Source organism: Triturus cristatus, chromosome 3_1 (assembly GCF_964204655.1).
Source record: "Triturus cristatus chromosome 3_1, aTriCri1.1, whole genome shotgun sequence".
In the NCBI taxonomy this organism is placed as follows: Eukaryota; Metazoa; Chordata; class Amphibia; order Caudata; family Salamandridae; genus Triturus; species Triturus cristatus.
The window spans coordinates 147,587,192-147,606,322 of record NC_140583.1 but is presented as its reverse complement, the minus strand read 5'-3'; the positions used below and the strand labels follow the sequence as shown (position 1 = coordinate 147,606,322).

At 41.0% G+C, this 19,131-nt stretch overlaps 1 protein-coding gene across 1 annotated transcript in view; it reads right to left on the bottom strand.

Moving 5' to 3' along the window:
• The window catches only part of NELL1 (neural EGFL like 1), a 3,594,225-nt gene that overhangs the window by 2,306,461 nt on the left and 1,268,633 nt on the right, over nucleotides 1–19,131 (bottom strand). Inside the window, exon 12 of the mRNA XM_085643606.1 lies at nucleotides 3,533–3,661. Within this exon, the coding sequence (XP_085499732.1) occupies nucleotides 3,533–3,661 (129 nt within the window). The remainder of the gene's footprint in view (nucleotides 1–3,532; nucleotides 3,662–19,131) is intronic.

The following is a 19,131-nucleotide window of genomic DNA, read 5'->3' as shown; positions in this document are numbered from 1 at the left end:
ATACGGTCACAATACTTCAGCTGCACAGAAGCAGACATACTGTAGATCCAAATCTTAATGTATACTTTAACCTACATCTGTCTTTAACCCATCAACTAATGTTATTAGTAATCGAAGCACTCACCAGCACACCAATGCTACGTTTACCATTCAGAAAAATATTAAATTTTTTCAGTTTCAGCAGGTGCACCCACATGTTGACCGTATATATCAAATATCCATCCCTCAACTGCAGGAAAGTGTGTATCTATACATTGGCTTAGAAGTATATTATTTACCATTAAAAAAGTTCAGCAAACCCTTCTTTTCAAAGGTGTCTAGTTCTTTCTTTTTCTCATCCAATCATGCCCTCATTCATTATGGCATATGAATCTGTAGATCTAACACACTTCTGAAATACCAAACTATTTCTTCAAACCCTCTCCAAATATCAGTGTTAGTGAGTAATGATCCGAGAATGTGTAAGCATTTCACCAATCTCAATACATCTCCAACACATATATATGTATCTTAAAGCCCCAACATACCTATTTGTCTGCCATGACAAGTATTAACCATGCATGAGCTTTTGATAGAATGTTGTCACACAAGATTGTTACTGCACTAAAACATAACAGGATCATAATGCCTGGTGTCACCTTAGAACCACAGTTAACGTAACAGGTGAAGAAAAAGAGACTTATTTGCAAACAGTATGCAAGTAATATTACTGAACAAAAATTAGGTTTAGATCTAGAATGCAAAACACTTCACTTTTCTGTTTGGAAAGGGTAAGGTGTGTCAAAGAATTAGGTTAAAGCCAGAACCAGCAAGCACCCATAAAACAACAAACCACAATAACTAGGATTCGTAATGTCAAATGTCCTTGTCAGATAAAATTATATCCGTTTTTTTACATAAAGCAAAACAAAGAACATTTTCTCTAATATGTATTCTTTACTTTTACAACCCTGGCACAAGATGCTGGCCATTGGTTCCACAATGCCTGAAACCATGCCACAGTTGACAATCATGGTTTTGCCTAGACATGCTTAGTGACAGTTCAGTCAATTAGTCAGTCAAAAATTCTTAAAGTCATAAAACATATTACATCACAAATACAATTTCTCGATAATACTGAACAAGAATGAAGATAAAACTATACAATATAAAATCCATCAAATAATATTACTGATATAAATAGAAAACATGCCAAGACTAAAATATCATATTTAGTTTAAAAAAACAGACGTCTGTCCTTCAATACTTTTTTGAGTCTAAAAGCTTGAGATACAAAGCTTGTTACAAGGCAACACTGCTCGTTGGCTAAAAGTTGAAGATAGTTCAAACAATCTTTATAAAAACTGAAGCCAAGGGTGTGTATAAATGGAAAAAAGTATTGTTGTCTAGGGTGGTTGTAAAATTTACAAAGAATATAAAATGTGCAATTAATTGTTTAAAGATAATATCACAGGGACAGGGGGGCAAAGAGTGAAACCATGTGCCCTGATGGGGGTAGGCTACCATAAAGTGCAAGGTGCTGAGTCTAAAGCGAGTTCAATTAAATTAGCGTTCATTATTTGTGACCCATGTTAGGTAGAGTTCCATTCCTTGCTCCTGCTTTAGATCCATATCGCACTGTACACTCCTCAGTTGTTAATTTGTATCTGAGCTAACTTGGTTTTTAAATTGACAATCAAGGATTTTCACCATGGACTTAGATAAATTGTCAATTTCATTGAGGAAAAGAAAAAGATTAGAAATGTCTATATCAGTGAAAGACTTTATTAGAGGGGCGAGCCAGGGGATTGAAAAAGCTCCCACTTGCCTCAGACAGTCTTCTATAACAGAGTGAGAGAAGCTACTGTGTTTTGAATGCGACATTTTGAGCCAAGAGTAAAGGGGTGCTAGCTAGACTATATCCTCTAAGAATCATAGTACGGCCACCAGGTGGACTTAATAGGGCTAGACATAGTTTTAGGTGTCACAAGCAGCCTATTTAAAAAACAATCTCAATTTTCAGGAGGCGGTTAAAAGTAAGAAGGTCTAGGAAGCATGAAACAGTCCTACATAGGGTGTGGCATTTCTAGTATTGGTGCACTTTGTGTTAGCTACTTCCAATTAAACGCCCTGTTTTGAACCATGGCAGACATTATGTGACCTCAGGTCTAAGCTTGACGTATTTATTAGAAACTGAAAATTGCGTAACAGAGAATAAAGAAAATTCACATTAACACCTAAAATAAACTAAATAAACATTTAGTTCTAAATAAACATTCAACAGTTTTGGTGAACTAAAACATGTGAAATATAGTCACGGTGTTTCTCCATAACAGCAATATGACTGTATTACAATCACAATATGATAATGTTAAATCTCTCTTTATCACATAACTGCCTTTATCTTTATAAAATTATGTAGCACTGCAGTTTCTTTAAACAGGGCCCAAAAATATGAGGTTTTCCTCAACTTTCAAAAGATGAGGTTTGTGTGTCCAAAAATGGACATAACTTTATCAGGAATATGTACACTGAAAGCTAGAAATGAGATGTAACCAAAAGGTACGGAATCATCTTCCAAATAACCACAAAATTGTACACAGTTCAGCATTGCAGTAGCCCCAAATAAACGTCAACTTTCAAAACCCTAATCATAATATCCTCTCAAAGATGTTCTTATGTGTTCACCAAACAAAAATGAGTCCGACACAAATAAGCAAAACATTTCTCTCAAGTAAATTTGCTATAGTTCCACTATAATGACCGTAATATTAGCCATGACTCTACACAAAATCGCCACATAATTTTCAGCCAAATAAGCAGCAATAGAGTTTTGAAAAAAAGAAACACAAATGTCCTTAAGTAATCCTCAGATACCACCAAAATAAAATTAATCAAATTAAAATCACACTTATTTCTTATAGCTACCACATTCTTCTACCAAAAAATGTAGATTTACTAAGTATTTGAGGACTGCAGAGGAGACCTATGAACTACCATCGAGTGTTGAGGAATAGTAGGAGCAGTCCATTTAATCCTGCACAGTTCACAAATTACACTATGCCCTTGAACTACAACACCTACAGAACTACCGATAGCGTAGTCCCTACACAAAATGTTATAATCTAATGGTATGACCATCCTCATGGAATAAAACAGATATTCACAATCCTATGTCATTTCAGTAACGCTCCTTCAAAAATGCTATAGCGGTATGTCTGCAAATTGAGAAACTTGCAGTGCAATTCCAAATGTCATGCCAACAATTCATAACATTTTCAAATGCTTAGTAAATCTACTTGAATGATAGTTTTCATATAGAAATGAAAAATATTTTCCTGTAAAGAATAGGCTCATGTATAAAGAAATACAAACGAAATACACACAGTCTGTGTCAAAGAGGTTGTATATTAATGCAGTTTTCACAGGATTCACTGTGCAGCTTTATAACATTTAGAATGCAATATATACAGACAGAGAGGCAAGAGCGTGTAAGAGAAATTGTATTGAGACAATGTTAATCAGATAACTGAACTGTAATAATTATCTTTACCTTCACAATTTGTTGAGTCTCCTTGAAGTGGAGCATATCCGTTCTTGCACTCACAGGTCGCCTTGGTGTTCCAGTTTTTGCACTCTGAGTTGTCACCGCATCTGGGTCCCTCAGCACAAAAGTTATGTCCTAAATTCCGAGGTACATAGACTATTAGTATGCATGTTTGAAACAAAGATATCACAAAATGTTTACTGTTGATTAAAACAGCTGGTGCAACTGTGATATATTAATTGGTTATGCTGAAAACTCATGGGATTTAACTTAAGTATATTGAAATGATGTATTCAGTCATTAAAAATAATTTATTATGGTCTCTTGAACAGGAAACATGAACCAACACCATCTCCAAGTATACAGCATAAATAACATCCAATCATTTTACAAAATATGTTCTACATTGCAGTTCTCATGTAATAAAAGCAACACAAATTATAACTTATGTCTCTATAAATAATACCTAAAACACCTTTTCTTTCAGCAATTCATTAGTGTGTTCATTCACTGACTCTGGCCATCCCTTTGAAAGCTGCTCTAATAACTATTGCCAGCGCCAAAGTAATTAAAAAATAAATCAACATTAAGAAATGTAAAAAGAACAATCTATATTCATGAAAGCAAAATGATAACAGAGATAGCCGTAAGAAATTCTTGAGACAGCCATAGAATATGCAAAAGAAAATTATGTATTACATTGTTCAAGCACTAATGTAAATGTGAAAATTTAGAAACCTGTCTATGGAAAGGATAGATGGAGAGTGAGACAATATAAAAATCCAGTCTAGAGGGACAAGGCACATGTAGCTTCAAAGATGGAGAAGGTACAAACAACATAATGGGTTAACATACAAAGGGTTCCTCAGTGCTTAATCACTAGACATTTCTCCACTTGAAAACTATAAGTCTCTGTTCCGGGGATACAGAGCTGAGATGTAGCACCCGATTGGAGCTGAAGGCACAGCCTTCATGCTTGGATTTTTAACACTGAAGTGGTCTCTCTCTTTTCCAACCTCAGATTATTAAAACGGAATCCTGTGTTGCACATTTGCAATGTCTCACAAAGAAATGACATTATTCATAGGTTTGTGGTACTGGTAAACAAGAAATGCTGTCACCTGTTGGGCATTACAAGGCAAGAGTAATACATTTCTTTCTTTTACATTTTTATGTAGCTCAACACTCCCCGAGATAGGCATAAGTTTAACTTTCCATGAGAAAACAATGGGGAGGGATCTGGCTCTCCAATACCTCAGTGTCCACAATCTTTTTACAATATAATGCGAGACAAACAACAATAGACTATCCCATCAACATTATTGTTAACTGAACACATTATCCTCAGTTGCATTTCCAGGTATATGTAAACACATTGGGCCTCATATCAGGCTTTCCGACCAACACAGAAAGTTTACACTCCGATATCCGAATTACAATGTCGGAGGTCGGAGTGTAAAATGACTTGGTTCAGACGGGCTCAGTCGGAAACTGGACATAATCCCTTAAGGATGGCGTTTCTGCCATCGGGATTATGATGTCGGTTTCTGACAGCCTTTCCATGTTGACCTTTCCAACATCAAATGCAGTCAGAAAGCAACTTTGGGGGCCCCTAGCAGGATTTCCTTCTCCCCTGGCCCTCGGGTTGTGGCCCTAGGGCCACCTATGGTGCTCCCCTACATATCTGTGCACAGTGTGGCCGGCACCATGAGGTGCCTGCCACATGGTGCAGGGATGTGCAAAAACATTCATTGTACAATGGAAGCTTGTGCTTCAGGACTGGCACACAAGCGTCCATTGTAAAAGGAACGTTTGCGACCACACCATGTGCAGTTGCATCCTAATTGCGGTGTCAGGACCGCCGACCAGAGGTCGGTCAGTTTCGCATCCGGGGCGATGTTGGTGGGAGACATCATAACGAGGCCCATTGTCACCTATGAGACTAGTTCTTGCTATATGAATAAAATAAACATATAGCAAGCCATAAAGCTAGATCATGTCATTGAGAAATCTTCACCAACTCCCTGTAGCAGCAAACAAAAGGGCAATTTTTAGCTGCTGACCTACAGAACCAGCGTGTCCCATCCCGGGCATACCCCGATCCGGAAGCTACAGAAAAGAGAATAGGTACCAAAGCACATATAGGTCTTGTAAGTTTCGTAAAAGAAATGACAAGCACAAATTAAGATTCTTTACAGAGAGATCCATGTCCGTTCATTCTTATTCCTATGAGAATCTTGTAACACACATATATCTATCCAAACAGTCAGCCATCACGTGTTTCGTCTTGCAAAGATACTTTTTCGAAGCTGAACGTAAGGGGGAGTTGTCGCAGATGGTATGTTCCAAATATAATGGCAGTATTAACAAGGTGTAGGGGTCCAATAATGAACATGTATTTCTGAGACCTCATCCGCAGTTCCATTGAATCTAGGCATCTGCCTATTCCTTTCCTTGCTGGGAGACCAGGCGGCCAGGTTTGCAATTCACACCCCATCCAAGGACTCTACGGTTGCCTCTGTCAACCCCTTCTCCATCTCTGGGATAATATCCACCCCCATCCTGATGCTGACAATCACTAGGGACCACCCACAAGTGGGGGGGCTCCTTTGTGCAGACAGCATCTCCTCTCTTGTATAGTGACTAATAACAGTCAAAACAATGCCCTGCCTTCTCAATGTCACAGAACTTTTCTGCCTTTGCAGGGTCAAATGACTAACCCTAATACCCCTGCCTCTTGAAAGTAGGTTGGCTTGGGTTCCCTCCCCCCACGTAGGTTCTTGTGGGTCTTGAGAGAACTCTTTCAGTTTTTTTTACCTTCTTTTCCCGGGGCTTTCCCTGAGGGGAACCTGTCCTCCTTTCTTCTGATCACCCCCCTGGTGCTGATCGGAAACCCTGGTTCTCAACCACACATTAGCTAGCTCTCCCAGCTCCCTGGGGCTAGGCAGCTTAGAGTCCACTAGGTACTGGTGTAACTTCTCTTGTACACAATGAGCGAGGATGTGCTCTTTCAGCAACAAATTGTACATCTCCTCATAAGTATTCACTTGGTTACCACTAATCCAGCCCTCCAGTGCCTTCACTGAGATGTCCACAAAGTCCACCCAGGACTGTCTGTTTACTTTCTGGCTGTCTGAGCTTCACCCTGTAATGCTCTGGCATCAGGCCAAATTTCTTGAACCAACATTGTCTCATGTAGGAGTAAGATTTTGCCTCATTCCCCATGTAAAGTCAGGAGTCTATCAGTCACAGTTACTGGGTTCAGTTCCCACAGGAGTGAACCCCAATATTTAGAGTAGACCCCTCTCATCTCAAGGGCCCTTTCAAATGCAGTCAATCATTTGTCAGTATCACCCCCCCCCCCTTAGTGTACATGGGAACTATTTCCCCTGGGCATCTCTGCATCGTCTTCATTGTCGCTGCCACCATTTCTATTTTCTTTCACTTCATCCTACTTCTCTCTAGCTAGTTCTAACTTCTTCTCTTTAAGGGCTATGGAAGCTTTCTGAGCCTCAAGCTCTTGCCTTCTGAGGGCCCTCTCTGGGCCCTCTGTAGAGGAGTCTCTCATCCCCCCATTAGCTGGAATTATGATCCTGTTACTAGTAGACGTGGATGAGGTGTCATCATCCACCTCCTGGAGAGGTGGTTGCAGGGGTTAACCTCCCTTTCCCTCTCTGGAGCTGCCAGTGGCCAGGCCTTGAGGAACCTAACCAACACTGCCTTCCTGATCTTATTGCCATTAGATAGCCCGCTGGATAACTGAACTCTAAACTGAGCCCCTGTGGGTTTTATTCAGATTAAGCGCCATAGTATCCTAGGTTTCGGGTCACACAAACTTTACACATCAGGAATAAAGCACATTTTTAATAAATTTAAGAGATGGATTTAAAAACTTCAAAATCAAAAGTTTTGCTCTTAGTCAATTTAGTGGGTTTTCAAAGATATTTACTTTATTTTCTGTATTGTGTAATTCAAACACAAGTATGTATCCTCACCGCTGAACATCAAATGTTGGAAGGTGGATTATTGGTTGGGGAAAGTGTGCACCCAGCACTAGAAACAAGGCCACCAATGCAATATAAGGTCCAGTCAATGTCTCACTACATTAGCCCCAGGCTCAATCCTTAGTCGCTGGCTACGAGCAGGCAGACTTAACATAGGAGACAGGTGTGAGAAAGTGGCTCTGTATATACTGTTCCCTAATAGGTACAGGGTGTACAGAGTCCACAGTCCCCCAGAGGCTGATAGAGGTCAAAGTTAGGTATGACCTTACTCTCAAAAGTGGTAGCTTGGTCGAGCAGTAAGGCAGTACCAGAGGACAGTGTAAAGCATTTATTGTACACACTCAGTCAGCAAATGGTTTCACACACTCAATAACTGAACTCTAGGCCAATGATTTATATATATAAAATATATGCTTGTTTTATTTTTAGGACCACAAAGGGAGTAAAAATATACTTTCTCAGAATGAGAGGTTGAATATAAATACTTTTGTCTTAGGCAATAAATTTGTGTAAACAGTCACAGTTGGTTGCAATAAACAGTCCTATTTCCTAAACATAACAATGCATTGAGCTCAATGGTAAATTCAGGTTATCTTGTAATAAATTACTTTTCAGATTACTTTTGAAATTCCAGGTCTGGCTCCTAGATCCAGCTCTGGGTCAGTACTCAGAATCAAGTGATGAAAGTCGACTTAATAACTGTAATGATTTTTAAATAATATTTAGCTATTTCAAAAGTTAGCACTTAGAAAATATTTCAAAGAAAACATTCAATGGATCTCTATGGCAAGAAATTCAAATTGCAGGTAGAGTACTTTATCGTTACTTTAGTAATCCAGGACTGGGTACCTAGACCCAGGACTGGGGTCCTTATCAGAAACAGGTAAGTAATTTCGTTTGCAGAAATGGTACGATTTTAAAAGAATATTTCAATTTTGCAAAAATAGACACTTAGAAGAAATTTCACAGAAAAACAGACAATGGTTTCCTATGGAAGAAAAATGAGTTAGAGGTAAGTACAGTTGTGGACACTTTTCAGAGTCAGGGCTGGGCACCAAGATCCAGCACTGGGAGCTCACCTAAGGGCAGGTGAGTAAATTCGTTTTTGTCACTTGGCTGATTTTTAGTGAATATTTGCAGTTTTGAAAAGTTCACACTTAGAAGATTTTTCAAGAAAAAGCCAGTCAATGTTACCCTATGAGGAAAATGAAGTTAGCGGTTTAAGGGTAAGTACTCGACTGGCAGAGTTGAAATTCCGGGCATAGACTCAGGGGTCCCCCAGTGTCAGGTAGGTACAGTTGGTTCACCCTCAGCGGTTTCAGGACGGCCGGGTGCAGAGTGAGTTAGGCCCAATGTTATCCTATGAGGGATAGGGGGGCCTTGGTTGGTGGCTGCTGTCTGGCAAGCCACGCGTCTGTGGGAGCTGGGCTCCTGGTCACTTACTCAGGGCAAGTGGGGAAGTAAGTTAGTGTAGAGAGTGCACTGCCAGGGCCACTCGGGCGGTTGGGTGTAGGGTGCTTTTGAGCCTTCGGGCGCTCAATGGAAGTCAATGGGAATGTTCCGGTTTGGAAAAAGGCTGCAGGCTCGGGGACGAGGATGTTTCCGGTGCCACCACCACTTCGAGGGGTAAGTTGGGTAGTTGTAGGTTAGGTGGGTACCCCGGGATTGGGCACAGGGGGCCGCAGGGCGCCGGGTGCAGGGGTGCCTTTTGACGTCGGGAATCTTACCCTCTGGTTGATCGCGGCTGGGGTGGCACTCGGTTCTGAGGCTGCAGGCTTCGTCCAGGATGTCGAGGGGGGTCCTTGGGTGCCGGACTCGGGGTCACAGTCGCCGTGGGGTCGTCCTCAGGGTCTTTGTCCACTCCGGCACTGGCCAGGCTTGGCTGGTGCAGAGTGTGTTGGGTCCGCGGTTCCGGGCTGCTGCCAGGAGTTAGGAATAGGTTTCTCGAGTAGAGCCTCTACTCATGGGAGTCCCAGGGAATCAGAGGTCAAAGGTAGCCAGGTCCTCCGGGGTTTTTGAGGTTGCTGGCCATAAGAGATGCCGCGCTGGAGCAGGAGCAGGTTCGAGGGTCGACAGGCCGGTAGGGCTGGGGCCAAAGCAGTTGGTGTCTTCCTCTTTTTAGCAGCTGCAGGGCAGGTCTTTTTTCTTCTTGCTCTTCTTGTAGGTTTCTATCTGGAATCTGGGGAAGGAAGGTTCAGGGGGCCCCTAAATACTAGATTTAGGGGCGTTACAGGTAGGTGAAGGCCAGGGACCAATGGGTCCTTGTCCTGGGGTGGGTACACCCCCTATCCTGCCTCTCTCCTGTGGGAGGAGGGCAGTAGCCTAATCCTGATAGGGTAGGCCCTCCCATCTTCAAGATAGCGAGAGCCCGGAGATGTGCTTCACCTCGCCTCCCCCACCTGAGGGGTGGGGTGGGCAGGCTGGCACATCCCCTGTCCTTGTATGGGGTTTCCGGCCAAGCTTCCTGCCAGAGTGGGGGGTTGCAGTGGCCTGGGGAAACTCCAACTGGCGGCATGCCTTTGAAGCTTCCCTTTGCTCATCCTGGGGGAGGAGATTTCTCACCTCACCCAGGATGTGCATTGTTGCAGGCCCGGGAGAGCAGGGGCTCTCCCACCCAGGGGTCCAGCAACGTGTCTGCTGTGTGGCAGCCTGGGCAGCCTCAGAGCAGACGTGGATTGTAGGTTAGCTGTAAGGGGGCATCTCTAAGATGCCCTCTGGGGTGCTTAGTACATTAAATCCCACACTGGCATCAGTGTGGGTTTAATGTGCTGAGAAGTTTGATACCAAACTTCCCAGTCTTCAGTGTTGCCCTTATGGTGCTGTGGAGTTCGTGTTTGACGAGCTCTCAGCACCATGTACTTGTAAAAGGCAGCACTGTACTTACAGTGCCCAGGAATGGACCTGGGTACTGTAGGGGCACAGGGCTCCTGCTCCTGTGTCCACACCATAGGCATAAGGCACCCAGCCAGAGGGGTGGCTGACATATGCCTTGGCAGTATAGGTAATGGGCATGGCACACAGAGATGTGTGCCATGTCGACTCTTTGTTTTGTCCTGCACCCAGACACTCAGCCTGCAAAGGCAGTGTGTGTGTGTGTAAGGGTACAGGGCCTCTAAGGGTGGCACAATGAGTGCTGCAGCCCTTAGAGGCCTTCCCTGGTCACAAGGCCCTGGGTACCTAGGGTACCATTTACCAGGGGCTGACATGTGGCCAGGGTTTGCCAATTGGGAGTTTGTGTGTTTTAAGGAAGGAACATAGGCCCTGGGCACCTGATTGGCAGGAGCCCAGGGCACAACAAGGAAAAGTGCATCAGCTATTAGGCGAAAAAAGGGGGGGTTACTGCAACAGAAACCCACTTTCTCACAACAGGTGTGTAAAAATGAAAAATAAATTAAATGAGACAGAGCAAACAATTAAAATTCACAACCAATTTATATAAATAGGAAATATTTTTATAATTAAAATGACACCAAAATGGCAAATATGGGGAACTGTAGATTAGAATTTTTAAAGAATAAATAGTGCTAAAAGCATATAGCGCCAACTTGAAACATCTGTTCGCGCTTGACCGGGACAAAGTCAAAGTTTGAGACCAACCACAATTAAGCTCTTGTCGGATACATTAAGCGGGAGACCTTGGTCAAAATTTTACCTTTGCATTTAGAAACCTTTATGAAGGGTTTTCTCTAGACGTTGAGTAGGCCACTCCAGCAAGCTGGATTTGCAGTGGCTTTTTCGAACTGGTTCAGCGTGAGTCCCTGATCAACTCCTGGAACTGTTGAGCTCTGAAGCTTTCAGCGGGACAAACCTGAAATCCTGGCTGGGTCGTAGGGTGATGTAGTCAGCTTGTTGCTCGACATCGAGCTGGTCATCTTATGTAGCTTTTTACAAAAAGTTGCTCCAAACGTCCCTAAACTTCTGGAACAAAGTGTCCACTACACAAATCCAAGGTTCCAGAATCTCTGAGTTGCTCCTCAGAAGTTGGGACTACGGTTCCCACAATGCGCCTGGCCAAATTCCTAAACGTCCTCTAGATGCAGTCCAGACTGGGGACGTCTTGAGGGAGATGGTGCAAGTGAGATCTGTTAAGCTGTTACTTATAGGGAGTCCACTCTTTAGTCCTTTTGAAAGCAAGTCAAAGTCCTAAGGACTGTAGTTTCAAGTGTGCAGCAGGAGCAGTCCTTCAGAGTGCAATCCTTAGGGGTGTGGACCAGGGTTCCAACAGGGCAGTCCTTTTTCTCCTTGTAGTTTCAGGCAGCAGATCTGAGTTGCTATGCAGCTCTCACATATTTATCTAATATCCTGGGGCCACAAGTAGGAGGGCACCCCTGACCAATGGGCTACAGGGTGTTGCTCAGAATCATGACAGCTTCCTCCAGAGCATGCCAGATTAATCCCACAAAGTACTCTACTTTCAAATTCAGATGGAGAATTGCTCTCTTTGGGAGTAAGAGCTGGCCAAGCCAACCACCAGGTGGGACTCATTTTCCTTTATACTTCCTTTCCCGATTGCCTGTAAATTCCATTCCTCGGGCTCCCATCTGCCTGGTGGGTACAAGAAGTGTGGTAAGGCCTGGCTGGCATTCCTTACCGTCCTGCCTTCTTTGAAACCCAGTTTAATTTACCTAACCCCCTTTCTGGCCTGTTCTCTGCAGCTGTACAATCCCCCCAACCAGGTGATCTGTCCCTTGAAATATTATTATAGGTCACTCTTATCAATAGTTACACTTTTACAGTATTCTCATTTTAGCTTATTGAGCTAAAGTACTACAATGGAGGGGAAATAAAATTGGTAGTTTTTACCTCACTATGGCATATAAAACAAGTTTGTAAATATGTCTGCATATTTTTACATTTTTGTAAGGAACAGTGGTCCCATTTAAGCAGAGTAAAGTGACATGCCACAATTAGTACAATGAAAAATTGGGTTTTATGTTTAAAGACAATGCAAAAAATACTAGTCAATTACAGTGAATAGTAAGGGAGAAAAAATATAGAACAGTGAGTGAGTTGGTGGCAGGGTAAAAGGAAATCAGCCGATTTCCGGTACCCAGGCAAGTGATTTAAAAGATGACTTTTTTGTGCACGAAGGTAAGTGTTAACAAAAAGTCAGTAAGGCATTTCATACTCCGACATTTCAATTAGCGATACAATGCAGTTTAGAAATGGTTGTCGACGACGTTTCGATCCCTGTGCGAATAGTGGGATCTCTTCAGGACAGGAGAATGACAAGACTACCTGGGGGGTAGCCTAGTTGGGAGGGGGAGAGAAGAATAAAAGGTTGCAGAATTAGGAGAAGGGGTTAAAATAAAATAAAATAAAATAAAGCAAAGGCGCAGGGAGGATGGGTTGGAGAAGAGTAAAAGGAAGAAGAGCGAATAGTGAATCTTAAAATACGAAACCTCCCGAGAAGAAAGGTGTACCCCAGTGGTGGTGAATAACACAACAGTGAAAGAGGGGGGGGGAAAGAAGAAAAAAGGGGGAGAATTATGAAAAACTTACGATATCAAGAATGAGGAAGGAATAGTTGCCACACAAGGTGGGGAGGTCTGAGGCGCAAAGGCGTCTTTTTACATGGCACTCTACCCTGCGGGTATCTAGGGGCGACCTTGGGTTTGACTTGTATGTAAAAATAAAGTAGTTTAATACTTTGGAAGTACCTTTAAATCCAACGTTTACTTTTTAGGTAATTTCAATTTAAAAGCAGCTTGCAAAGCAGGGCTGATTTTAAATATGACAGCAGGCAACACAGCAGTGCACAAAAGTCTCTCAAAGCTGATGGGTCTCTAAACCTATACGCCCTACCATATAGTATGGGCTTACAGGTAGGTTGTCAGTGCCAATTGTAACTACACCTAATTACCATATACATTGTTAACCACAGCACTGATCCTGGGCCTACTTAGCAGAGCCCAGGGGGTAGTCAGAGTCAGTTACCACCAGCACCTGTAAAAAAACAAATGGAGACGGTCAGGGCACAAAGGATGACTTTCTCACAACACGTTTGCTATATGCGATCATTGTGGGTATCACATATACAAGAACAGCATGGCCTTTTAATCTTCAAAAGAAAATGTTTTTAAAGGCGTTTGTCCCATGTTTGACATTGTAATCACATCAGAAATGTGGGATCATGATTAGGACTCAAAGGGGTGGAGTCAGAGAAAAAACTAACATTTATAGTGAATAAGAGAAGGTAAGAAAACATAGGCTGGTATTTAGGGTGAATACATGGGTGAAATCAACTCCTTCAGTTACTCGCATGTATGAAAGGTCAGAGGAGGTTTATAAAAAAGGAGGAAACAGAAATTAAGATTTGTCAGAAATGACTTGCGGTGGCCTCAAAAGGATAATTAGCAGAAATTAGAAAAATTAGGGAGATTAAACTCTTATATTATGAATATTTTTTTAAATATCCCATGTTCACGCCGCAGCCTTTTTGCAGGCTTGGTAATTAATGATACATCTGATCCTTTCAGGGCCCAGTCACTACTCGTGACTCCATCCTTTCTTATTGAACTCTTGGGCAACCTATAGTTTCTGTTAACAATCCATATGAGTAGATCACAAGTCATTTCCAAATCATCTTTGTTTCGCTGTGCTTCCTCCTTTTCACTCCATTTGGATAGGTTACCAATTGCTTTTCATTGACATATCAGTGACCACTGATCGAGTAATAGGTATAAAAAATCTCCCCTCAGTGATTCATGGGTACGCACTTGTGTCATTAAAACTACGTATGTGTCATTTTCACACCACAGGAGAAATGCACATGGGAGACAGGGCATATGTCAAACCAGCCACAGCATGCTTGTTGAATCGATAAGCAGCTATAAACAACTATTTCTGGTACTATATTGTCTTCATTTCACTAGTACACCCTTGACCTAAAGTTTAGGGAGGAGAAGGGGTTGGAGGGACATTCATGGATACAGTCAAAGGATTGTGGAAAAACAGCAGACTGTAACATGGGATGGATGAGGCCTATTTATTGACAATACAGCATGTGCTAATTAGAAACAGTATGTGCCTGTAATTTCCCACTGTGTACAATTTAAATATTAAGTCACTGTGAGAGATTGGGCTATTGAGTGGATATGAGCCCTTCTCACTCTGGTAGCTTGGCACAAAAGCAATCAGGCTAACTTGGAGGCAAAGTATAAAGTATTAATGCAACACTTAAACGGCCATAACATGAACACAACACAATCCCACACCAATTAAAAAAATAGAGTAGAATTTTATAATTGTTTTACATCTAAAAAACAAAAATCGAACCAGTAGAACTGGAGATATGCTATTTTAGATATTTATCTAAAAATAGTGATGTTAGAAATGGGGTCTCTAGTAGGCACTGATTTGCTCCTTTGTCTTAGTAGATACCCTTGCTTCTAGTCAGAGTAAGTGAAATACGCCCTTAGGCAACCCCTGCTCACCCCCTTAGTAGCTTTGCACGGGCAGTCAGGCGCATTTCAGAGGCAGTGTGTAAAGCATTTGTGCGCATATACAGTAACACAGTGGAAACACTAAAAAAGGACACCACACCAGCTTAAAAAAAATAGGAAATAATTATCTAAACCAAACAAAACCAAAATTACACAAACCCACCATACATATATGAAGATATCATCAAAAATAGGTTATTCATAAAAACAAAGCTTGTAACAACAAATAGCTCCAATTGGGACTATTACGACATTGTGACCGATGAAAATCTAAAAGTACAGAGCCTCAAGGTGTGTGGCGTCGGGCTCAGAGTTTATGTGAAAAAACCAGTAGCAAGCTTCTATTTAATTAGAGCATAATCTAGGTGCAAATCTGTTTTTAGTTTATCTTTTTATATAGATAACTAAATTAACTCATTCATTTGAGTGTTTTCTATTTAAACCATATTCAACAAGTTCATTTGTTTAAACCATATTCAACAATTTCAAACTGTTCATATATACACCAACACGATTAGATTCATAGGACATTTCAGCTTTGTATTTCCAATTAGAACATCAGGGTTATTATTTTGGTTGAAACATGAAAAAGATGACAACTTGATGATGGCAAGCGGTAGAATAGGAACTACGCGCGTTTCGGCACTGCTGCCTTCATCAGGAACCGTCTATTGCCCAAAAACTGAATGAAATATAAAAGATATATAAATATCAAAAATGGTTACTTATCAATATTCAATACATGCACCTCGATTATCTAATATATATAGTTGCTCTTAGAAAACACATGATATATCCTTAATGTTTACCACAGTAAAACAGTTTCATTTAGACATATTCACAAAATAGAGTTCGATATTGAAATATTATATAGTGATGTCCTTTTTATATTTATAATGTCAATCTGTTAACAACATATGGTTCCATTTTCAATGTTTTGTAACAGTCTATTATTTATATTATAATCTCAATATATTAGCAGCTTCAAGAGCAGCACATAGTGCACATTATATTTCACAAACACAAAATTAAAGTACGTGACCTATTTAAAATATATACACACTGACCATGCCTATTTACATTTGCTACATATTATATACATAAACTTACAATTCAAACCACGTGAATGTATATAATACAAAAGGTGAAAAGATTAAAGGTTAATAATGAAAATTAAGAAGACAAAAAGGGAAAACAGATAAAGAGAGAAAAAAGGAGGAAAAATAAAGAAAGATTTTTATCTTATGGATTCTTGTGGGTTTACACAGAACTCTTTGTCATTCTGTGTGTTTTATTTTCATGTTGCAGACATATTATATCATATTCAAAGATAGCCTTACTAGTATAGGGGCCCGTTCATAGATACACTCCAACTAAATAGACAATTATAAATTGTCCCCATATAAGTAACCACATTATAGCTGACTTGGCTTCTAAACCTATTTAAATAAGTATAAAAACTCTACTTACTTGAGGAGAAAGACTCCATTGGTTGAAAATCGTATTTTACTTGTAGCTAAAATAATTAATTCCAAGGAATATTGAAAAGACAGAGCACAAACCTACTGAGACTCTAGTATATTCAATTAAGCATATGGATATTATTAGTAGAAAATTCAAGTACTTGATTTTGAATGGACCCAACAGTGAGTTCTACAGATTAAACTATCATCATGTCCTAAATGATATAATAGAAATATGTAGTCTGATTCATTTTTATCTCTGTGCTGCATTAATGGAGGGCGCAACATTAAATACATACTATAGGGTGACTTCAACCAATACGTCACCATTAACCAGTAAAATATATTTGCTAACAAAGGTATCTATATTAAAACCACATTGCCTTTTGTTTTAATATATCATTCTAATATTCCTAGTGAAAAATTGCAACTGGTTTGTTATGCTACTGTGTGATGGATTCTGTAGAAAGAAGAGCACAGTTTACAGGCTGTAGTACAACAGATATTCTCAATCTAAATTAGTTTATAGTATGAGAATATCTGTATGTGGTATGCTTACTTTGAGGTTTTTTTACGAGTAATTGCTATGGATTCACCCCTTATGCCGAATGTATGTTCAACTTTATTGTAATTTTTGTTCCAATATTTTCGGAAAATAGTTGCAACTTCTATCTTATCGTTCGAATAATAAAAGGTTCTGTGAATAGAAAAGAACAATTTACGTACTATAAACTGTCAAAAAGAACTTGGCTTGAATATTTATTGCAATGTATAAAGTACTTACTTAAAATGTAAATTAAGAGTTCTTACTGAATGGCCACTTGTGCCGAATGTATATTATTTGATACAAATGCTAGCAATTGACCAGCAAAGATAGTTAACTGGGAGAGAGAAAAATACAAAAATATAAGGGGTCAATATTCCGGATGTCAAAACGATAAATTGGTTAGTAGCTATCTAAGGGAGGCTCCTATTCATAAAATATGTACCTTCGTTTGGGGTTGTCAATTCCGTCATCGATATGTACGGCATTCTGCTTGCATCAAAATCTGCCATACAAGAGTTGGCGGGTTGACAAGCACTATTTGAAGGTCTGTGCGTGAGCGTACGTACTAGGAGGCGGAGTCCGTTATTGTCCTCGAGGGCGGACTAATGAAACTGACAGTGGTCGCCATCTTGGAGTTAACAAATGACGATATTGTGTGTATATAATACATGAAGCTGCTTTTCGATTAATTTGCCACTTTTATTACATGTGGTCTTTAAGTCGAGTTAGGCTCTGGTCCATCAAAGCCCAACTTCACCTGCTTCTTGGAAACACTAAAGGAAAAAAACTGGCTTAACACGGAGTACGTTATTATCAAAGGCGAATTAATGGAACTAACAATGGTCGCCATCTTGAAGTTAGCAATGGAAATGTTGTGTATGTATAACAAATCGCTTCTCATTTTATATTCAATAATACCACGCAATGAAGCAGACATGCGGCTATTATCTTGAAAATGTAGACTTAGGGATCTTAATTCCTGTAATAACATAGCGGACTATATAAAGGTCAAACGCAATGACACGTGACTATAGTAAGGTACCTCATCAGACACAAACTGTTTGGATCACCAATGGTAGCCATTTTTAAGTTATATGTAAAATAACACACAGATATAACCAGAACCCAGCTGGATTCTGGATGCAGCAAAGGAACTATAAATTAAGGATTGATAAATGTAGGCAATATATATAAAGGCTATCTTCATTATACCTGAGCTCTATATACAAATGCCTTGACTATCTATAAAGTATGTAATTAGATAATTGCATTTTCCCAGGGAATATCTTGATTCAATCCCTTGTTTACAGTATCTAACAGGAAGATCCAATAAACTTCACGTTTTTTTCTTAGGTTGTCCTGACTATGTCAGGCCCAGAGTTACACGAACCCCAAAGAACAGTACCTTGGCAAACAATGAAAACAGAGGTGGTGCACTGTGTCGGGAAGGTGATGCGTGGTTGGAGCTGGCCGGTGTCGGTTTCTTACAACCATAGGTGAGGGGAGGCGTTGGTGCCTTACTGTTGTCAGCGAGATGAGGCATCGGTTCCTTATTGTTGTCGGGGAGGTGACGTCGCGTTGGCGGCGATTCCTTACGACATTGCGGGGTCGATGGATTCAAGAGGTCACCCACATCCGGTATCGGCTCCGTGATGATGAGGCACTGGCGTAGGGGAGGTTGGGGCTATGGTGCGAGTCAAGGCGGTGCGTCTTGGCTGTCACATGCAGTACCCTCGGCTCTGGTGCGGGCAGCAGCCTAGGTGATGGGGTCAGAGTCGATGCGGTGTGGCATCAGCAGGCGTCGAGGCTGCGGTGCAAGTTGGGCGGTGTGTTGTGCACTTTTGAAGCAGTGCCCAAGGCTTTGTTGCAAGTCACGGTGTTGATCGTCGGCATCGGTGTTGCTTTTTCCCTTTGTGGCAGCTGAAACAGCGTTTCCAGGTGCAGGAGGACAGAGGGAGTGAAGTCTGTGTCCCTGAGACTTTAGAACAGGAGTCAAGCTCTACAACAGGCCCTTAGAGATCTTCTTCAAGCAAGATACACAGATCAGTTCAGTCTTTGTCCTCTCCTTGGCAGAAGCAGCCACTGAAGGCCAACCCAGCAAAGCACCCACACAGCAATGCGGAAGTACTCTTCTTTAAATCTTCTG